We start from the raw sequence: 21,805 nt of genomic DNA on the forward strand, positions 1-21,805 counted from the left end.
GTAGTGTGAATAGAACTAATGATGTAGGACTGAGGTGTGTCTGATGTGTGTAAGCCACCCATCTAGAGAATGTCACCCTGGAGAGTGCTTGGTTTGTCTCTCTTTTTGGGACATGCTGCCCCTTGGCAATGCAGAAAAGGATGGAGGAAGAGGATGGGGATCTCAGACAATTGAATTGGGCAGAATAATTAGGTCAGATTGTTGAGTAGCTTCTCCTATTTGATTGGATGGATTTTGGAGGTAGTGGTTCCCAGTGGCAGGCTGCTTGGTGCTGCTGTGAGTGGTTGGAAAGGTTGCACAGGCTCTTGTGTTTGTGCTGGCCTTGGCATCTGTAGGAGAGGTTTGGGGTTCAAAGTAAGGAGTTACATACAGTGCCAGAGTCTGGAAGCTGCTGTTCTATGTGTTTCTGAAACAGAAAAGAGTGGAATTGTTCTGAAAAGCAGCTGCTCTTGGCTAATCTCAATGTCCCCAAAACTAATGCTGCCTATGCTTTCTAGTCGTTAAAAATGCCATCCCCTCTCCCTTGTAATTTTCCCCTGTATCTGTTCCTGACTTCTTCCTGTGGTGCAGGACGGTACAATAAATTAATGGGACTTCAATTATAGGGCTGGAAAGATAAAATATGAAGAGAATATTGATGTTCTTAATAGTTGCTCCCTTTACAGAAGGCAGATCAATATTGAGTGTGGGTGGATCATGCCACAGAAGGCCTGAGGGTGGTCAAGTCCTTTAACATTTTGGAGCAGGTGCATCATAGGGGAAGGTTGTCCCCGGTCTTCCTCATCATGGGGGTCTCCATTCAGATCAGTTGCTCTGTGGCCCCTGGAAACATCACCTGTGAGTTTGTGCTTCAGCTGGGACTCATCCCCCTTGCTGGCCTGAGTCCAGGGCTGTGGGTCTGTGCCAGGGCCTGTCCCCAGCAGTGTCCTGTGTCCCCGAGGTGGTGACAGAGTGGCACATCGGCCACATCTGGAGTGCTGTGTCCAGTTCTGGGCTCCTCAGGACAAGAAAGACAAGAGTTATTGGAGAGGGTCCAGTGGAGGCCACAAAGATGATGGGTCTGGAGCATCTCTGATGAGGAGAAACTGCGGGAGCTGGGCCTGGGAAGGCTGAGAAGGGATTTCATCAATCTCTATGAATACATCCAAGGGGGGTGCGAAGAGGATGGTGCCAGACTCTTTTCAGCAACAGGATGCGGAGGAGCAATGGCCATAAACCAAAACACAAGAAGTTCTACCTCAACACGAGGAAAAACTTCCTTCCATGGAGGTGGCAGACCCTGGAACAGCTGCTCAGGGTGGGTGTGGAGTCTCCCTCTCTAGAGACATTCCAACCCCCCCGGACATGTTCCTGTGTTACCTGCTCCAGGTGACCCTTCCTGGGTAGGGGGGTTGGACTGGGTGATCTCCAGAGGTCCCTTCCACGCCCAACTATTCTGTGATTCTGTGACGCCAAGGGGCAGCGGGGGTGGCGGGCGGAGCGCCGGCTCCCTTCTTCCCTCCCTCCCTCTCCCTGTCTCCCTCCCTCTCCCTGTCTCCCTCCCGCCCTCCCTCCCGCCGTCTCCTGGCGACGCCCGGGACGCGGCGGCAGCGCCGGTCCGCCCGCCATGAGCGCCCCGCAGCCCCGGTGAGTGGGGCGGGGGCGCGGGGGGCGCGGGGTCCGGGGGTCCGTGCGGTCCGGGTGCCCGGGCAGCTCCGGGCACGCCCGCGGTCACTCTCGGCCTGTCAGCTCTGCGGGGATAGTGACAGGGCCGGGGCCGCCAGCGGCGCATCCCTGCAGCCCGCGCCGGCCGTGGGCTGGGGGTAAGGGGGTGTGGATGCCCCGACCTGCCCCACACACCCTGGGGTTCCGGAGCGAGCGCCCGGGCCCCCGACTCTGCCGTCCAGGTATCGCCTTCCCCAGCGCAGGGGTGATGGAACCGCGGGAGCCGCGCTGGGGGCTGCAGGTCATTCCCTCGTTGGCCGGCTCCAGACCTGCAGGTCGTGAGTTCAGAGAATCCAGACTTGCCCGAGCTGATATCAAGGACAAATAGTGAGAAATGGAGAATCTCTGCAGGTCTCCATGACAAAATTTGGCACATCCTGGTGTATTGGGTGATGCTCTGAGTAAAGAAGCAATGATAGAACTTGCTCATGTCCACACAAGAAATCAGTAGCAGAACAGGTGTCCCTTTGCTCTGAGTTCTATGTCTGGTTGTGTGGCTGCGCTTCCTTAGGGAGGGAATGGCAGACAGGTGCCAGGTAGAGAGCACAGGGGCCATGATACCCTGTGACTCTGCCAATCAATAACTGATGCCTTGGTCCTCTCTCAGATCATTTATTTGGTGATTTAATTGCACTGTGAAATATTAACTGTGATGATTTGCTTTGCAAAACATGTAGGATGCCTGCTGTGGCTTTGTCTTCTTATCCTTCCAACCAAGGAATAGTGGTCTTAAAAATCGTTGTGATACACAGTGCTTTGGGTAAGATGCCAGCTGAGAACAAAGATACTGTTAATAATAATAATAATGGCAATGATCATAGCATCATAGAATTCTAAATAACTGTAAATATAAAATTACTGACCTGACAGTGACATGTTGTCACTGGCTGTGATGCCAGACAAACAAATGTGACACTCATCTTGAGAAGAGCTTCAGATCTACTCATGGAAACTACAGATCAGTCAGTCTAGGTTCTGTGCCAGGAAAATTGCCTGTAATTCTAATAAAACTCCAGCATTTTGGAGAGAAGAATGGACTGGATAAATGGGCAGAGAAAAAGGAGTCGAGGGAGTACCCAGAAAAGGGATGTGATGGCTGTGACACACAGGCTGTATAGAGCTGGCTAAGGCTAATGCTTTCCCTTTGCTGTGTGTTTTCTTAAAATGGATTTTGTCAGTTCTGCACTTCTGCCTGCTGGAGAGGTTTTAGAGGTGACGTTTTTGTGTGGTTCTTAAATATTGGAGTGTGGGAGAAAACTGCTCAGACAAGAACTTTTGTTCCCCTTTTGTTGATACCACATGCAGGAGCAGAGACCAAATGGGACAAGTGTTTGCTTTGCTAGGTTGTCCTTGCCTGTTCCCGAGGCACTGTCTGTGACGGTGTTTGTGGCCACAGAGGGTTCTGGGGCTGGTGCGAGGGCTCCTCCAGGCAGCATGACGTGGCCAAACCCTAGTGGATCCACTTGCGTTCTTTCCAATGCTTTAATTGGCTTTGGTTCAGGCCCAACATATTTCTTTATTTCTCCAATGCCCCTTTTGAACTCTGAATTTAATTGAGCATTTTTGAGGACCAGCCTGTTTATAATTCAAATGAGAAAATACCTGTACAGAGACATCCGTGCAACAGAAGCTGCTGCATCACTGTGCTCAGGTGGGAGCTGCGTTTTAACTTAGTTATATGGTCCAGGAATTCTTAGATGCAAAGCAGTGAATGCAAAGGAATTGGACTGAGTTTCTCTTCTGCCTCGACATGCAGTTGCTGGGTGATACCACAAATCGGTACTTATCACAACTGGTGGAATCTGGTGGTTTCAAATGCAAACTCTGGATTAAAAAAGTAGCATAGAACAGTTGCTATAGTACCAGTCCTTAATCAACAGGCATAACAGGATAAGCTACATTGCTTGTTTGTTTAAAGTTTAATTTATTGTTGGCAGCTACCTGCGAGGTTGTTGTGAAACCCCACATAAGTTCCTATAAATGCATGATCTCTTTAAAAAAAAATAAAATTGTTCTTTCTTTCCTTGAGTATGTTTTTGTGTGTGGCAGCTCAGCCTGGCAATAGACATTTGACTGAATTATCCAAATGAAAGGGATATAATAGAGGTACAGTGGCATTTAAATCTACAGCCAAAGAAAACAAAAGATATTAGTCTCTTGTTGTGTAACTAAAGCACAACCTGCCCAGAGAGCCCAAAGGTCAGGCTGAATGTATTATGCAAGATGCACCTGAGTGTAAATTGTACAAATGTAAATGGATTTAGAATATTATTTAGAGTATTATGTCACCGACTTCATTATTTGTCCTGTTTTACAGAGGGGAAAGTAGGATACAGTTGTGTTAAGAACTGTTTAAAAATATATCTGTTAATTATGGATGCTTCAGTTTCTGTGTTCGGCTCTCACATGTGAGGTTCAGTTTTTGGAAGGTTTGATCTTTGGTAGCTGTGATGATTGTGGTGAGGCCCTGGCACAGGCTGCCCAGAGAAGCTGTGGCTGCTCCATCCCTGGAAATGTCCAAGGCCAGGTTGGAAGGAGCTTGGAGCAACCTGGTCTATGAAAAGTGTCCCTGCCACCAACAGGGCATCAGGCAGAGTGGCTGGGGAGCTGGTTCTGTGCAGCTGGAATCCAGCTCCAGGTACTGTGTGGGACTGCCATGCCCAAGGTCAGGGTGTATCATCCCAGGGGGCTGCTGTGGGAGCTGGGGGTGGTGGAGGCTCTCCGGGCTGGGCCTGTCAGCCTTTCAGTGGTTCCACACTGAGCTTCTTGGCCTTACGTACAACTCACTTGTTTCTGATATGAATTTTCTGGAGACCAAAAGATGTTGCTTTCACATAGACTGATGGACATTTATCTTACCAAATAGGGCGTAATTCACCAAGGCAGGTTTTTTTTGCAGCAAATTATTGACTAGTTCTGTTTAACTTAAACTGTAATAATTTGTCAGTCAAGGGGATTATAAATATCTGTATTGATTTTATTGCAGATTTCTTGCAACCTACAACAGCCTTACAGACAAACACTTGGTTGGATATTTCAGCAATGCCAGGATAAGACAACACCTTCAGAGATCAGGACTGGTGAGACTGAAAATTTTCCCTGAATTCAACATTTAATTCAGAATGTTTTAATCCTTTTTTTCTGTATTTATTTTTGCTCATGGGAGTTTCCCTCTGCAAAGTCTTTCAGTTTGCAAAAATACAGCATCATGTTGATTCACTCAGGGTTTTCACACTGAAATATCTTTGACTTGACTGGTTGTTTAAATAGCTTCAGTGTTTTTTTTCAAAAGTGTTTAATGGAAAGCTGAAGGATTTACTAAAGATGAATGTGCTGAACATTTTAAAAATCACCAATGTGCTCCTAGGTGAGACTGTTTCACGCAGAAAGGCAGGTGCAGCCCTTAGCAGTAGGAAGGCAAGTGTTTAACTCCCTGTACCCCCTTGGGCAGTGGCCCGTGAGGAGTAAGACTGAGCCCTTGTCTGTTAGAAATGTGGCTGCTGCTCCCTCCGTTTGGCTGCTGGGGCCCATGGGGTCAAAATCCTGTGCTGGAACTCATGTTCCAGCAGCATGCCAGGGGCAGAGGTGGTAGCTAAGCAGAAGGAGAAAGTGGTCTTCCTGGGAAATTGCAGTGTTTCAAAACATACTTTATTCCATCTTCTCCTTTTCAGTAACATTATATTTGTGTATGGCAGATCTCAAGAAGTGGAAGAATAATACCTGAGAAAGAATACCGGCTCAATGCCATGAGGAGGGACCACCAGAGATACGTCCAGGAGTGCCTGGCTCGTGCCATATTTCATAAGGTCCTTGACATGGAGGTATGCCCTTACTGGGGGTGTGTGAGCCTTCTCAGGTGCTTCCGCGCTGACAGCCAGGGTCTGTTAACTTGTACTGAACTGTTTTCCATATGTGCCCTCATGCTCCCCTGGAAGGCTCTCTTCTGCTGGGAAAAGGGACAGTCTCTGCTTGACATTCTGTACAGAATTACCTACACAGGCCTCTCATTGTCAAACCCTGCTGTCACGAGAGCAGGCACTGTCTTGGCTCCCTCGCTGCTCTTTGGCAGCCTTCAGATTATGGGATGATATTCACAGGACTAGTTTTCTTAAAAAAATCCTAATAAAACCAAAACTGTTTGAATACTTTTATATTTATCATCTGAGTACAAAATTTGGGCACATTTCTGTGGCATATCAAGAGTGGAGTTGGTCCCTACAACTTTACCAACTTTACCAGTGCTCAGTTGTTCCCTTGGCTGTGTATATATACACAGGTGAAATGCGAATGGATTCAATCCGTAGTAGTTTTATTACCAGGCTCAATGAGGGTAACAGCCAGGGAGAAGGCACAGGACAAGCAGGACAGAACCAAATGTTGTTGCATTCACTGACATCTCATAATGCCCATTAATGGGATTTCTCTTCCTCTTACATTGGCAGCGTCATCATCAGCTGGAAATAAAACGGAAACTTGAATATTCTGCAAAGAAGGAGAGGGTGCAGAAAATCAAGGTAAGGCTTGAGTGCTGCTGGGTGCTGATGGATGTTCTCTATTTCCAAAGCATCTGTAGTTTTACACACCTTCTTCATATTCCTTCTCAGTTTTCCAAGCTGAAGACCCTCAGTCTGAATCTTTCTTAGCTGAGCCATTCTAAGCTTCTCACTACCGTTGCTATTGTTTTACTTTCTCTAGTTCTACTATTTCTCTTTTGAAATAGGGAACCAGAACAGGATGAATAATTCAAGACCTGTTCTCCTCACAGTAATTCTAGACCCTCTGTGCTTTTGGCTGCTGCTGAGCGCTGAGCTCATGTGTTCAGTCGTTTGCCTCTCCACAGGATTTGGGCAGAACTGGTGTCTGAGTAATGAAAAGAGGTTTCAGGAGCCTTCACTTTGCTGTCATGTAGGTCGAGCTTGATTCTGTAGTTAGAGTCATGGAAATCCCACAGAAGTCAATGGTTCTCCCCATGAAGTCACTTGGATTCATATGGGAAAAGTTGTTCGGCAGAAACTTGCTCTGCCTTTTTTTTTCTGTATTAGGAGCTAGAATGCTTTGAGGAGAGTGCCTTGAGAAGCTGGCTGCTGCTTTGAGCAGCTGGGGAACATTGTCAGATCTGTTAAACTGTAAATAATACATCTATAGTCAGCTCTTCAGGTGAAGAAAGGAGAAGATTTTCCTAAAAGATACTGGTCACTGTGGGAATTGAAGAGGCATTGTTTGCTGACGAAACTCCTGTGGTAGGAAGTCACTCTGTGAAAGCAGCAACTTCAGCACCCTATGAGGGATCCTGGGCTTGGGTAATTTTGAAACATACACCAGAACTGCTTCGTTCAGCGAGACACCTGCAGATACCTGATCTGTATGTGCTGTGCTGGGCTGCAGGAGCCTGGCTGGAACCAGTGGTGTAACTTAATTCTCACCTCATATGTTCAGTGAATTCGGCCAAGTTGCTCATCTGAAAGGAAAGGAGGAAGGCAGATCCCTGAGCGAGGGAAGCTGAGATATAGAGCTGTCTGTTTCCAGTGGGACAGTTATACCAAGTGGAGGGTTGGTGAGGAGAGAAAGGGGAGATGGGCCGCAGTCAGAGCAGGGAAGAGGCAGGTGCATTCAAATTTTAAAGAGACCTTCAAAAAACCAGGAACTGGGAGATACACAGAAATAGGCAGATGAATTGAATCTGGGGGGTGAGCAGCTGGAGACAGCTGCAGGAAAATGGATCAAAGCTGGTGACAAGTCTTTTCACTTGTCTTTTCACATTCTCCCATGGTTTCCTTTCCTTCCTTAACTAGGTGTTCCATCAGGTCCAGGTGAGCTGATCATCACAGCTGTCCAGTGAAAGAGATGTAATGAGGCTCAGACATTACCATTAGAGTATTTGGTGCCTCGGAGACATATATTTCTGTTCTTTTAGGAGGAACAATTCAGAAGATCAGTGGAAGATGCAATCCCCATGCATTCTCCACATCCACCACTCGGTCCAAGGAACCATGATGGGCTTCATCCTTTAGTGACTGGAGATCGAGCTGGTCGCTCACAATGGGTAAGTTTTGACAACTTCTCCATTGCCTATCATGGAAGCATGGATAGCTGGAAGTGTGCACATGGGCCTGTGACATCTGTACTTAGGACAGAGCACTGACTACCCGGATCATTCTGGATTAGGGCCTCATCCTGTTTGCGGAGTCCTGTCATTAAAGAGGAATCTTCAGAAGACAGTGTTGCAGCAATGGCACATCAGAACTTAGAAAAAAAAACAGACAAAACCTTTGCTCTCTGATAAATCTGCTTCAGTCTTTCCCTTTTAGCTGCCTCATGAGATGAGTTGGTATCAGTGCATTGAGCATTGTCAGTGAATGCCAGAGCTGTAGAAGGGGTTGCACATGTTGTGAAGTCCTGAAAGCAGTGGAGGTCTTTTAGAAAACAGACTTGAAAGAGAGCTCTGAAATGAGTTCTGGAGCTCTGGCTCTTACTCTCTGTTAACAGCAAAGAAACAATGTTAATATACCCTGGAAATATAATGATTGTAAAGCCTAAGGTCAAAGGCCAAATATATAGTTCGGTTTTAATCGGTTCTCCACATCAATAATGATAATTGGTGCAGATTGAAGAGAGACTTTCAAGTCCTGAATGACCTTCTCTCCATACAGAGGGCACCTGGACTTGTAGTTGATTATGGTGGTGGACATTCTTCTCATCAGCACCGACCCAAGGAGCCTGCACACTCTGAGGTGGTGAGTTACCTCAGTTAAACAGTGCTGTTAGGCTGTAACTTTTTAACTTGGTATTCTGAAGGGTATACAAGGACAAGATGAAATAAAAAAGTCAGAAAAAAAGCTGAGTATTGAAGAAAAATAGGAATGTTTTTGTTGTGCATTCTCTTAGTGTCCATGTGCTGAAGTCCATAGCGCACTGTTACAGTTCCTGTGAGTTCATCATGTTTATTTCAAGGCTGCATAGTGAAGAGACAGTAGCAAAACCTGTATTTATGGCCAAGAGTTGTCTTGGATGATGAAGTTTTGCATGGCCAGTTAGAGGTGCCTAAAGGGGTCTGACTCTTTGGAGAACTAGAAAATGTCCTGTCCTGGAGGTACCTGAAATCACTCACTGCTTCCAGATATCTTCATCAGTGCTATTTTTTTCCTTTGGGGTGCTGCTCTGCGCTGGAAGTTATGCACTGAGATTTTGTTGCTGTTTTCTTTTTCCTTTTGTAGAGTTCCTGGCGACCAAATACAGCTCCAGGAAATGTGCAGCATCCGTTTCGCCTCCAGCCCCTTCGCGACCGGGCTGCAGCAGGGTCGCTACCAAAGGGTTCCCAACAGAAGTGCCATGTACTGGAATGGAATCAGCAGTTTGCCCGTGGGGTGAGGCTGTATTTCATTCTGAAAATAATAACATTTTAGGGACAGTTTTATAATACTGCTTTAGTACTGTAGTTCCCAGAACTGTGTAGTGCAGGGACGATGCCTTTCAAATGGCATCAGCTTTTATTTGAACTCTCCTTTTTCACTTCCCCTTAATTTTCAAGATGTTGTCTTACTGGTCCAGTTCTTGAGGAAAAATGTGGTGACTAATCTTTCATAGTATAAAATCTCTCTGCATACAAAATTTCCTCCCTCTATGTAAATTTTCTGTTATGCAGAGAGGGAAGCAAACGTCTGGTTAAGACCAGTGGAATATTTTCACTTACAAGTCTTACAAGTTTTCGTCTTCATCTACAGCTACAAAGTAGCAAAAAACTTTTTTTCTTTAACCATTCCTCCTACTAAGTCACACTAGTGGGTTCAGAGAATGAGAGTCAAACATGATCTCGATATGTTCACCATCACTTTCAAGTGATATTTGGAGTTATCTTCTGTTCTAGAAAAATATAATGTAATTGGCTTTGTGATATGAGTTCCATGGAAGATTTTGGAGTGGAACTGTGACCTGCTACCACTAGCTGACAGACACTGTATGAATAGCTCTCTTCTGCTCTGCATTTGCTCTGTGTTGGGATGATCACAATCCTTTGTCCAAGAATTTGCTGGTATGTTTATGTATATTCAAATTATGGGTGATTTAATCGTTTCTTTAATGCTCTCAACTGACGAAACAGATAAATCAGGTGTCAGTTATGAGAACATGATGCAGAGCTCAGAGCCAGAGCATGCAGCATTTACAGGACTTGTTCTCTGGCCATGTCTTGCTCTTCAGGACCCTGGTCCTCTGTTTGCATTTCGTTCTGAAAGAGGACTAAACCTCCACTCAGACGGGGAAGCAGCATTTTGAACCTCATTTTGTATAATAAATACCAAGTGATGTTCCTGTTGGACAACTCTGGCTGCTCTGGAATGTGCTTTCCAGCTGTGAGAGCAGCACTGCTGCGGGGCTTTGCAGCGTTCTGTCTGAGATCAGAGTTCTACTGGGCTGCAGGCAGGGCTTGGTTTGCAGTGCTGTCTGTATCTCTGAGGGTGACATTTTCAAGCAATCCGCATGTTGTCTTGCTAATTAAAAGAAAGGGATTTGGCACAGAAATGTTTTAATGAACAAACTACAGGCTCCATGTTAATGAGCTGTTCCAGAAGGATGTGTGCTGCTAAATGTACCAAGCAGTCAGACCATGGCCAGTTCTGTATGCTCAGGAACTGGTTCTGCAAAACCTATGTCACCTGGTTAAAATGTTTTGCAGGGGGAGAGAAGTGAGTTAAGGCTTCTGAATTCAGTGGAGTACGTGACTGGTGTATCCCCATATCAGCTGCCTGTCATTAACCCTTGTGTGGTGCCAGTGCCACCACCTCGCCGGCACAGAGGGGACAGGGGTGTCCCTACAGGGAGAAGTGGGGTGCCCACAGGGAGACGGTTTCGTCCCACCACTGCATCGAATGACAGAGGGCAACCTTTAACAAAGGTAAGTTATCTCTGTCTGTGTACAGCTGTATTACCTTCCTCATTGGTCTATTTGCCTAATGCTGAAAGGTGTGCATACCTAGTTTGCATAAAGAAAATGTATAACTATTAAAATATATAACTGCTGTACGTGCCTCTGTAAACTAAAACATTTGGTGTTTTTCATCAGCTGGGGAGAAAACAGGTGCTGAACAAAAACCCATAGGACCTTCCACTTCAGTTAATATGATCCTGTCTCTGGCTATAGCTGGCACCAGAGCTCCAGGGATTTTTGAAATGCCTGAAGTGTATGAACACTGCGTGGGTTATACTCTGTCTCCAGCCAGTTTTGACTCCTGTAAATAAAATTGTAGGAACCCAGGATTGGGAGGGACAATATGGGTCATGAGACATGGTCCCTGCAATTTGGTGCTATTCAATGAAATGGGTTTTCAGTTTGAAATATTTCCCTGCCGCCTGCATGTTACAAACACTTCCCAATTTAATCAGCCCAGCACCTGTCATAAAAGCCTGGAAGCCTCAAGCGTGTACTGCACAGCCATGAGCTTTTTGTTCCCCTCCCGTTGGAGCTGGAAGCTGAAGGCATTTCTGTATGTTTCCTGCTGCAGAATTCTGGAGGGTTCCCCAAATCCCCATTATGCAGCAATGCTGTTGTCACCATGGCCTACCTAGGAAAGAGTTTGCCTTTGTCTCATGATGATTACAGGGATGAAATCAAAGTCTATCAGCAGCACTGTGGAGGAGAAAACCTTTGTGTCTACAGTGGCAAGCTCTTGGGAGGAGGTAAGGATAGAGTCAAAGAGCTCATATTGATTCTGGCAACATCTTTTTTGGTTAAAGCTTTGCTGTGACACCAAAATGATGTCAGCTGAACTCAGTCAAGATACCTGCATCCAGGGATTTTTATACCATCTGCCTCCACACTAAATCTGGATCTACTGTTCCATGATGAAAGTGAAGTTAGAATTACTTTTTCAAATTATGGTAGAAGGAATTTAGAGATCTAATTTAACAAAATACTGTAGCTTAGATTAATTTTCTATAGAGATGTATGGTTAATGGAGTGGTTGTAGCAGTAAGCTGGACTTAAATAGGATTTATCTGAGTAGCTAAAATACATCAGTGCATGTTGCTTATTATTCCAGAAGGAAAAGTACATAGTGGGAGCCCAGTTCTCATCTCTTTTATGTGAGTGCAATTCCATTACACCAGTAAAAGGTGAATTGCGTTCTGGGAAGCTGGGCACATGAAGTGGCTGGGAGGCTCTTGCCTCTCTTCTGCTGTAGCAGAACTGCCAAACTGACAGTGTGCTCACCTGTCCTAGCTGTGCCCACCTTGGATCCTGGGGCTGGCGAGAGCCAGGGCTGTGTGTGTGTAGGGGTACAGTGTGACCAACTGATGAACAGAGCTGAGAACCCCAGTGGCTGGCACAGAGGGCTGAGTACTGTGCTGATGACGGTGAGATACAGCAATTGCCCCAGGCTGACAGGGAAGTGTAATGTTTTTCTTTGAACCTTTTCTTTCTATGATTGCAGAGACCTTCCAGTTCATCTCCAAGAGGCACCATGGCTTCCCGTTCAGCCTCACCTTTTTTCTCAACGGGATGCAAGTCCACAGGCTGAGCTGTTGCTGTGAGTACAAACATCAGAGGCGTTCCCGGCTGCGAAGCAGAAACAGATACTTCAGGTTTCTCAATGTGGAGGGAGCATCTCCTTGCTACAGGTACAGAGATGAGTACTCTTTGATCACAGATGCTTGGTTTTTAGAGAGTTTCTCACTTGTTCCTGTTTCATCTCTCTGGCTCCCCACAGCTCTGTAGAACCTGCTCTGTTTCTCAGTGTCCCTTGGACTGCAGTTACCTGTCAGGGTCTCACCTTCAAGGGTGCCAGCACAGCTGTTTTCCTGTGCCTGCTCAGTCTCCCTGTGTTGTGTGCATGGCATAGGCAGTGTTGGTGCTGGCTCTGTTGGAGTGTTGAGGGGGCTGAGCATGGGGTAGTGGCTGTGGGGTGTGGTTTTCAGAGGCTTTTTGTGCATAATTTATTTTTAAACAGCTCTGCCTCTGAGGTGGGATTCTGCTGTGATACCCCTGGCTGCAGAATAAGGCAGCACTGAATGTTGGCCATGGTTCAGAAAGCAAATCTGTGCAGAAGGGTCTTGGGTTTGGGTGAAAGTCAGTGCTGTGACCAACAGCTGTGGTTCTGCCAAAAAGCTTTAATTGTCATAAACCTTCCTTTTCTGTGATTGTTAATTCAGGCCAGACAAGTAAACTTCTGGATATGTGGATAGTTTAAAAACTTTCATGTTCTTTTAAGAAATAATTTTTTAAAAGAGCAGCAAGCAGTTGGAACAAGAGACTGTCCACAAAGCTGTACCTGGTTCCTTCAGATAAGGACTGAATTCTAAGAAATATTGTACCATATTTTTTTATTCCAGTCTAACAAGGAACATGATTTATGTAAATGTGTTATCTAGCATGTTCAAAGAAGTGAATAGCTTCTGAATTCAGAATGGATATATTGGCTATAGAATTTAGGAAGTGCTCAAATCTCAGCTTTGTGTGATTTCTAGAAAGATTTGAAGTGAATTTTCTGAATTTAATATAGTATTCAAAAATTGGTTAATTCCTTCCTGAATCAACCCCCCTTTCTGTCCCCCTTCCCCTCTTATTCATAGTGATTTCTGTTTTTCTGCCTCTTGTAATAATTTTGGTTTTAATTTGTTTATATGTCAATTGTCACCTGTAAGTGCAGACAGCATTACTCTTCTTCAAGGAAGAACTTCTTCTGTGTTAGGGGAGCTCTCTGGGATTTTGGGGTGCTTCTTGATGTGAGTCACTGTGACAGTGCAGAGGCAGATGGATACCTGGTTTCACTGCTGATAATGAGCTGAACTTGCTGTCTGCTGCCTTCCATTGTTCACAGGAAGAAAAATGTGATATTTCCTGAGCTGTGTTATTTTATAGGTGCATTATTGCGATGGGCCTGGACAAAAAGCTATCCCCTCCCAAGAGGAAGATAGAGTACCGTGTGGAGAAGCATGTGGGTTCCTGGGAATGTTCTCTGCACAGTGAGCCAAGTAACAGCAGTATTGAGCAGAAATCAGTGAAAAATTCAATGTTAGTCATCTTACCATCTCATGAAGCAAGCGTGGAAACTGTTGAGGAAAAAATGGAGACTGCAGAGGAGTACAGAGAAGAAGAAATGACAAACCAATCTGGTCATGAGAGTGAAGATAGTCAGGAAGACATCAGTAAAAATGGTACGGTATTCCCAAACATGAATGGGGGATGAGAAATGGAAGAGGATGATTCTGGAGATGGTGTGGGATTATGGGCCTCTCACTTTGCCTGGGTCTTGAGAAATATGGTGATGCCTGTGGCTGGGCAATAGAATTAGTGGGACTCCTTTCAGCCATCCAACAGGACGAGATGGTTTGCAAGAGCCAAGAAAGTGAGTAAGGAAGGGTGTTAAGGCTCTGGCACAGGTTGCCCAGAGAAACTGTGGCTGCCCCATCCCTGGAAGTGTCCAAGGCCAGGTTGGAGGGGGCTTGGGGCAACCTGATCTTGTGGAAGATGTTCTCTTCCATGGAGGAGACATTGAGCTCAGCCTCTCCCTTTGCTTATCGTAGTCTTCTTCAGAGGCAGTCACATTTAGAGAGAGATTTTAACTCCTACTTCTTATTCCTATTTTTCCTTTCACAGTTCTGCGGTGTGACTGCTCAGATGCCTTGTTAGTCCCTCCAGATGTGTGTTTGGGATTAATCAGGCCTTTTTCCTTCAGGAGGAGCTGCCCTTCTGAGAGTTACCTAAGGAGTCCTCACTGCCAACACTGCAATTGGAATCTCAATTGATTTTTAATACAGAAAATAAATCTCCTTATTCCCTTAGTTGTCATTGTCTGGGTAATTGTTTATTTGCCTAATTGGTTCTGCATCAGGAACTCTTCATTTCTGCCCTTGGCATTCTGTCCCTTCAGTATATTAAAAGCCCTGATGGAAAGAAAGGAGGTGAGGAATGATGAGCACAAGGGACAGCTAGTGTGGCAGCAGTGACAGTCACCTGCACAGTGCAGGTGTCTTCCCTCGCTGCTGCGGGTGCAGGGAGCCTCTAACAGCAGCAGAATGACTGGATTTTAGGTGGGAATCACCAGCATCTCTTGTGCTGGTGCCTGGGATGTGCACAGTGCAGCTTTGGCATGGAAGGGGAGTGTTCTTTAATGCATCTTTACGTACAGATCTGAGCAAAGTTATCTGTCAAATGTCACAGCTTGTCAGGCAAGTGCCTGACTGAAATTCAGACTTGTGGATGTAAGACTGGTAATTCTGTGCAATCTTCATTTGTACTGGGATTTCCCCTGGGCCTAAAGGAGCATTTCAATGCAGTGTTATAAAAGCGTGCCTCTGCAGTGCCCTTTGTCTGGGTTTAATTAGATTCATTGAGTTTGTAAGACACTTCTTAACTATTTATCATACTTTGCACTACAATATATTAACTTTCTCCAGCTTTCTTGATCACTTGTAGTTTTTTTGTCACAACCAGTTTTTCTCCTGTAATAAGAGACTCTTGCATTTAATTTCTGAGTTTGCCCAGCTTTTAATTTTTCTAGTCCTTTCCATGGCTAATGATTTTGTTTGGTTTTGTTTTAATGCATTAATCATGCTCGGTGCATCAGTCAGTAGTTTTGCTGCATTTTTGCAACTCTATGAGGAACATGATGCTTTTTTATGATAATGTGCTCTTACGATTCCTATCTGTGGTCTTAGATTCTCTCATGGCTTTAAAAAGACTGAGCAAATATAAGGGCAAAAGGAGATTAATGAAGTTAACCTCTGTCTACTTAAAAATAATGTTATTAGTTGTGAATTCTGTTTCCTGTCTCACAGTGCAATTCTTCTATTTTAGGGTATGATGAAGATTTTGAAGCAGATGAAGAAGTTAATGAAGAGGGACAGACTGCTGATCAAACAAATGGAATGTCAGAGTCATCCTCAGATGATAAAAACCATAATTTAGACTATGGAAAGGAGAGTGGAACCTCATCGCAGAAGTCACTCCAGGCCTCTGACAGTGAGAAAGATGAAAGTGATGGATATTCTGACAGGGACTCTGAGAATAATCAACAAGGTTAGTTTTGTTTGTAATGAGGCTTAGAGAAGCTGACCTGACGCATGTTTTACAGTTTGTGTGTCCAGTATGTATGGTAAGTCTGCACGGAGAAACCCATGCCATTCCTACTGACAAGGTAACAGACAGCTGTTTTATTTGTTATTAATTTTACATCTGCCACTGAACCGCAGGCAGCCCCCTGGAAGTGGGAGCGTGGGCTTTTTGCTGAGCTGTTTAGGTCCTGAAATGGAGATGGAGGCAGGCAGCAGGTTTGCAGGACAGCCCTCCAAGTCAGTGGGACTCCCACCTCGAGAAGCTGTGACCCCTTTCACCTTATGAAGGGTCCCAGGAAACCTGACAGACCACCTGGGTTTTATAAGTGCTGTCTTTAATGGCCCTGAATATGGCCCTAATGTATCTGTCTGTGCCAGAGATCCAGAAACCATTAGATTGTCTGAGGGGAAAGGTCTGGAGAGGAACAACCTTGGGTTTTCCCATGGTGGAGGAGTGGTACTCTGAGTGGGAATCTTTAAACTGTGGCTGTAAGATTTCTTGGTACAATATGTTTTTCTGAACATGCAGTTCTGCATGGACGACAGTTCTGGCACTTTTACTTATTCAGCCTGACTGGATTTTTCTGCCTTGAGTTTCACCAATCTCTTCTTGAACCTGTGTGGACTACGGGCAGCAGCAAGGCTGTGCAGCAGTCAGCTCTGCTGGTCAGCTCAGTGTTAGATGAAGAATTACTGCCTTTTTTCCCCTCAAACTTTCCATTTTTGAATTTAAATGATGGTGTCTGTATGTTTTTCTAGAGAAGACAGTGAACTTCATCTCCAGTTTGACCTGAATGGTTTGCACATGGTTTTGGAGATCTTTCAGTGAGTTAACAGGAGTGCACTGAAGGATTGTTGCTATGGTTGAAGTCTTTTATCAAACAGAGCTCAAGAATCTGTGCTAAACCCTGTCTGAGTGACACTTAGAGGTGCTTTTGGAGGTGTATTTCTGTGTGATTTCCATTATCAGAAGGTTAATTTCCATTAGAGGTTAATTTCCATTATCAGAAAAAAACCCCGAAAACGTTAAATGGATTTAATCATTGATACATCTGGCCAATGTTCTTCTGTTTACACTTACTGGAATTTTGTCACGATATCCTCAGATGGTATAATTCAGAGATTGCTATTGGTTGAAATTCTGTCCTTTGTGAGTGCCCAGTGAATGCAGATGCTTAGTGACAAATACTAAACCAAAGTACTGTTTGCTGTTTCCAGAGAGGAGACCTGCAGACTCTCTCTCATCCATCAGCACTCAGTGCAGCACTGAGGGTGACTCTCATGCTGAAACAATGACGGACGATGGCAAAGAGGAGTGTGATATCAAAAGGGCATCTGATAGCACAGCACATGCACAGTATGGAAATGGGAATGGGGAGAATAAACTGCTCAGAAGGGAGGAGAAGCAGGAGACTTCTGCACTGGAAAACAAAGGAATAGACAAAGCAGGAAAGGCAAAACCAGAAGATCTACCAGCAAGGGAAGATACTGGAATTTTTCATGAAAATATAATGGCAATGCAGCATCAAAGTCCTGAAGTTAACGGGGAATTCAAACAGGCTGGGTCAGGAGAAAGCAGCATGAATGATGAGGATGAATGTCTTCCAGTGCCTTGGGAAACCAGGATGTTGAATGTGGAGGATGGCAACAAAGAGTCTCCTCAGAGTGAGGAAGGAGGGGGTGAGTACAGCCCCTCTGCATAGCTCTGAGTGACTGGTGCATGTCACCATGCTCTCAGTCACGGTGCAGCACAGGGAGTTGCTGGACTGTTTTCCAGCTGCTGGAACACTCTGTGCTGCTGTGAGCCCAATAACCACTCAGAACGTAACCTTGGCTTTGTGTTTCTCTGCTAGTGTTTCCAGTGTAAGGCTCTGCCCAAACATGAATTTTAAACCATTTTAAACCAAGCTGAGGTGGCTGGATGGCTTCTACTCCCCTTTTGCTCTTTAATGGTTTCTCTTTCTTACTTCCTGTTTTCTTTGTGATAGTTTTTGAAGATTGCAAACCAGATGAGGAGGAAATGGCAAAGGCAACTGGAAATGATCATCCTGTGAATTCTGACCCTGAACCTGGTGATTCCCATGCCGGTGAGGAAGCAGAGAACGCAGCAAGTACAGAGCATGATGCCAGTAAAGGTGAGGTTGACTGTCAGTCAGGGAGAAGGATTAAATCTAATTAATCTGAAGTCTTTCTACAGAAGTGTTTGCCCTTTCCCTTTCCTTTGGCTATTAACCCTCCTTGTGCTTTTTTCTTTCCTAACTTGTATAGAACTGGGTGATGACTAGCTGGTTTCTGTAGTCATGTATAATTAATGTTTTTTTGGCATTTAAATGGTTCTAGGCAAAGACCCCAGGCCATGATAAACTGGCTGTGAGTCAGGAAAATAGCCACGGAAAGATGAAAGCTGGCCTTGCATCAACATTTTTTCTTAAATTCATTATGCCAGATGCCAGGACAGCAGCACTGGAGATGTAGTCAGAGCCCAGGGGTGTGATGAGAAGAAGCACAGCAAGTTTTCTTCTGGTCCCCATGCTGGTGTCCCTCATTGCTGGGCAGAGATGCTACCTTTAACACTAACCCTGTAAAACATGTAACATTGACACAACGCTGAGTAAAATCAATGTTTTATTTTTCCCTAACAGCACCAGATGGAAGTTTCTTGGCAGAAGGGAGGAGAAGCCTTGATGTGCAGGAGGCAGCAGGACAAGAAGTACGAGAAGAGGAGGTGGCAGGGCAGAGACAAGCCCTGGAGCACGTTGGTGCTGCCATGGGAGGAGATGCTGGCAGTGAAGAGGCCAGAGGAGAAGGGATACGGGAGAGGGATTTACTGCCCCAGGAAGAGACATGGTCTGTGCTGGAGGAATCCACACCTGAGGAAGGCACCGTGGCAGAGGAACATCCAAAAGGGAAGGGGATACAAGAGAGAGTGGAGTTGAGCACAGAGGTGTCACCTGGGGAGCAGGAGGTGCTGGTGGAGGGGACAGAGAGCAAGGCAGCACTAGGAGAGCTGGCACCTGGGGGAGAGGGGCCAGCTGGGGCACTGCCAGGCTGGGAGACAGACAGAGCTGTGTCCGAGGGGCAGGAGGGGGCTGGGGGGGTCACTGAGGAGGAGGCCATGGAGAAAGGCCCCGAGGGAGTGGCAGGGCTGCCAGCAGAGGAGGAGGTAGGTGAGGCAGTGCCAGAGTCAGGGGAATCCCTGTGGGAGGGAGGGTCCACAGGGAAGGGTGCTGTGGTGGGTGCTGTGGCAGATGGAGAGGAGGCTGTGGAGGATGCTGACCTGGCAGGAGAAGGTATTGCCGGGGTTGTTGGCCCTGAAGGAGAAGGGGCTGTTGAGGAAGACAATTCTGAAGGGCAGGAGGCAGTGGAGAAGCCTGGGGCTCTCCTGGAACCATTAGGGGATATGGAAACAGGAGAAGCAATGCCTGGAGGGGAAGGGTTTGTAAAGCCAAATAAGTTTTCCCAGCTGAAAGCATTAGGGGAAGAGCAGATGGAGATGGGGAAGGCTGCCACAGGAGCAGCAGCATCTGAACGTGGCCAGGTATGCAGGGTAGGAGGGAATGCTCTCCAGAGAGTGGAGGACATGAAGGAGGTGCCAGTGGAGCCTGGCAAGGGTACTGTGCTGGAAGTGGCACCTGGGTTAGGGCTGCTGGGGGGTGCTGGGGACGATCCCATCAGTGAAGGGTCATCTCAGGTAGAAGAGACCCCGGCAGTACAGGAGGAGAAGGGTGCAGTGGAAGCACTTTGGAGTGGAAACCCATCTGTGGGCAGCAAAGCAGAGACAGAGAGAGCCATGGAAGGAAAACCCAATGGAAGGGTGGCGGGAGGGTCTGCAGAGGTGTCCACCCAGGGGCTGGGAGCTGGAGAGGAGGCCACAGGTGGAGCAGCAGGTCCAAGGGAGCCAGCAACTGGGATGGAGGGGTGGCTGAGGTATGGAAAAGAGAGAGGAAAGGGGAGGCCTTCTGGGGAGGGGGTGGTGGGTGAGGCAGCAATGCCGGCCCCGGGGTTGGACATGAGCCGGGCAGGGGAGCCCGGGCTGGTGGCCATCGCCGTGATGGGTGGCCAGGCTGGGCGAGGGGCTCTGGCCAAGGAACTGGCCAGGGAGCCGGTGATGGCCGAGGGGGAGGCAGTGGCTGGGGATGGCGGGGTGGGCAGAGGGACAGTGGCACAGGAGGAGGTGACAGGAGGAGTGCTGGGGGCACAGAGTGGGACAGGGGTGGCAGTGGCAGAGGGGATGTCAGCCAAGGGAAGGGGGGCAGCCAGGGAGTCTGGGAGGGACAGGGTAGGGGTGGCTGATGGAGCTGTGGCCGGTGAGCGAGGGATGAACCAGGAGGCAGCACTGGGGTGCGAGGCAAGTGAGCCAGAGCCAACAGGGGCCGAGGGCCAGGGCAAGGCAGAGTGGGAGTGGGTCACAATGCGTACGGTGTCCCCAGGGCATGAAGAAGCCCGTAGAGCAATGTCCCCTGGGGAACAGCTGACTGCAGAAACCTCCCCAAGCACCGCTGCCCATGGAGATGGAGGAATGGAGCTGATGGGAAGAGAGTCTGCAGGCAGTGAGGGGCTGTGCTTGGGCACCCAGCCACAGCTGGCAGGTCCTGGGACAGGGGCAGTGGAGGGCAAGGACGGGCAGCAGAAGGGGATGGAGCAGGCGGGAGTGAAAACAGACGGAGAACAGGAGGGCTCCTGTGAAAACATGAGAGAGAGCGAGGTAGTGGGTGTTTTGGCAAGTGCAGGGAGCTCTGCTGGGGCCGGGCAACAGAGGAAGGACAGTCCCGTCGGAGGGAGCTCAGGAGCCACTGACGTGGGTGAGAGGAGCCACAAGCCTTGTCAGGTGAGTCCTATGTGGGTTGGTCACTGCCTCCAGGCTGATCCCTGTCAGAGGCAGAGGATACACCATTCCTTATCCACTGCTTAATTGTCTGCTGCTGGTAGCTGGGACAAGGGATGATAAATCCTTTTAGGTGGCGGCTGCCTGCGTTCTTTCCTGTTCTCAAAATCCCGAGTAAATCTCTTTGCGGTGGCATTAATTCTTGCAGCCCCTCCGCCCTCTCTCCCCTCTGGCCGTGCAGAGCAGCTAACCCCACCCAGCTTGCCACAGCTCTGGTGGCACTGGGTGAGCCCTGGCAGCACCTCTGGGCTCTGGAGCACCAGGTCAGCATCAGCACTTGGCTTCGCTGTTACTCTGGCCTCTGCTTGTAGGAGATGTCACAGCAATACCTCAGTAGCTCCCAAGTTCAGAATGTTTTCTGTAACATTTGCTCATTGTTCCGTAGGACAGTGCAAACCCAGACCCAGTCATCATATCCGCAGAACAGTCCCATGATGGGGAAGAAACTCTGCTCTGAGCTTTTTCAGCAGCTCCTCAATGCTGTGTCCTGCAACATTCTCACAATTAGCTCTGGGTTTGTGCCAGATGGGATGTCACTCCTCTGTTGACTCCGCAAGTACCACAACCACCTGTCACATTTCACCATAGCAGCTCCTCAGTGTGCAGCAGACAACTGAAATGAGCCTGTGTTTGCCAGCCCAGGAAACAGTGCTGCTTCAGAATTATGAAGACAGTAATCACCAGGATTGTTCCGCAAGCTGTCATGCTTGTTCTTCCCAAAAACTAGAGGAATACTGGACTGGCTGAACTTCCCCTCCTCCCCCATGCATCGCTCCTGCAGGCAGGCAGGAGGATGAGGGCAGATGTGCTGTGTGTGTTTGTCTGTACAGGGTGCCCATGTCTGAGTGTATCTGTCATTTTTTGGGGTGTCTTTGCCTTTCTGAACTGCAGCTTTTTGTCAGTCAGGCTGTGTCCTTACTGCTGTGCATGGGGCACTTGTGCATGCCATTGCTTGATTCTGGTAAGGTCATCCAGGGATGTTCAGCAGAGATGCAATGGCAGAATCAGAGGCGAAGGAGGCCTCACACGAGGGTTTTAGGGGAGGGTAGCTCTCCTGCATGCAGAGTGCCCCCTGTGCTGGTGGGCATGAGGGGCTTCTGTCTCAGGGATCCGCGCTTGCTGTTGGCCACAGTTCAGGGCATGCTTGGCACTTTGAAATGTTGAAAGTTG

The 21,805-nt window shown here is 47.2% G+C and overlaps 1 protein-coding gene and 1 long non-coding RNA gene across 4 annotated transcripts; one reads left to right on the forward strand and one right to left on the reverse strand.

Annotated features, from left to right (window-relative positions):
* Positions 1 to 227: 227 nt before the first annotated feature.
* Positions 228 to 1,521, reverse strand: LOC113951034. The gene is made up of 3 exons (XR_003528996.1): positions 1,360 to 1,521; positions 836 to 997; positions 228 to 406 (listed from the first exon to the last, which is right to left on the reverse strand). It is a non-coding gene; the product is annotated as an uncharacterized LOC113951034 (long non-coding RNA).
* On the forward strand, positions 1,449 to 21,672 carry ERICH3 (glutamate rich 3). Of its 3 annotated transcripts, none has more exons than XM_027651541.1 (16): positions 1,449 to 1,626; positions 4,691 to 4,784; positions 5,400 to 5,525; positions 6,147 to 6,218; positions 7,619 to 7,747; positions 8,355 to 8,438; positions 8,919 to 9,068; positions 10,376 to 10,594; positions 11,199 to 11,376; positions 12,129 to 12,315; positions 13,556 to 13,851; positions 15,494 to 15,715; positions 16,969 to 17,430; positions 17,739 to 17,885; positions 18,393 to 20,578; positions 21,021 to 21,672. In XM_027651541.1, exons 1-16 carry the CDS (start codon positions 1,607 to 1,609, stop codon positions 21,090 to 21,092), a joined length of 4,644 nt encoding a protein of 1,547 aa, XP_027507342.1. In that variant the 5' UTR covers positions 1,449 to 1,606; the 3' UTR covers positions 21,093 to 21,672. The 3 variants fall into 3 exon arrangements, with proteins under 3 accessions (XP_027507342.1, XP_027507343.1, XP_027507341.1); XM_027651542.1 differs by having other exon boundaries at positions 11,202 to 11,376; XM_027651540.1 differs by lacking the exon at positions 1,449 to 1,626 and adding an exon at positions 4,197 to 4,342 and having other exon boundaries at positions 11,202 to 11,376.
* Positions 21,673 to 21,805: the final 133 nt, after the last annotated feature.

Source organism: Corapipo altera, unplaced genomic scaffold (genome assembly GCF_003945725.1).
Source record: "Corapipo altera isolate COAL_440 unplaced genomic scaffold, ASM394572v1 57, whole genome shotgun sequence".
Taxonomy (NCBI): Eukaryota; Metazoa; Chordata; class Aves; order Passeriformes; family Pipridae; genus Corapipo; species Corapipo altera.

What these genes read in the sequence shown, in the direction of transcription:
- ERICH3 (XM_027651540.1), top strand. Translation starts at nt 4,218, where the DNA reads ATGTCCAAGGCCAGGTTGGAAGGAGCTTGGAGCAACCTGGTCTATGAA. An exon ending in ATAAGGTCCTTGACATGGAG is followed by an intron (nt 5,526 to 6,146) that starts GTATGCCCTTAC and finishes TTACATTGGCAG; the next exon opens with CGTCATCATCAGCTGGAAAT. An exon ending in TGGCAAGCTCTTGGGAGGAG is followed by an intron (nt 11,377 to 12,128) that starts GTAAGGATAGAG and finishes CTATGATTGCAG; the next exon opens with AGACCTTCCAGTTCATCTCC.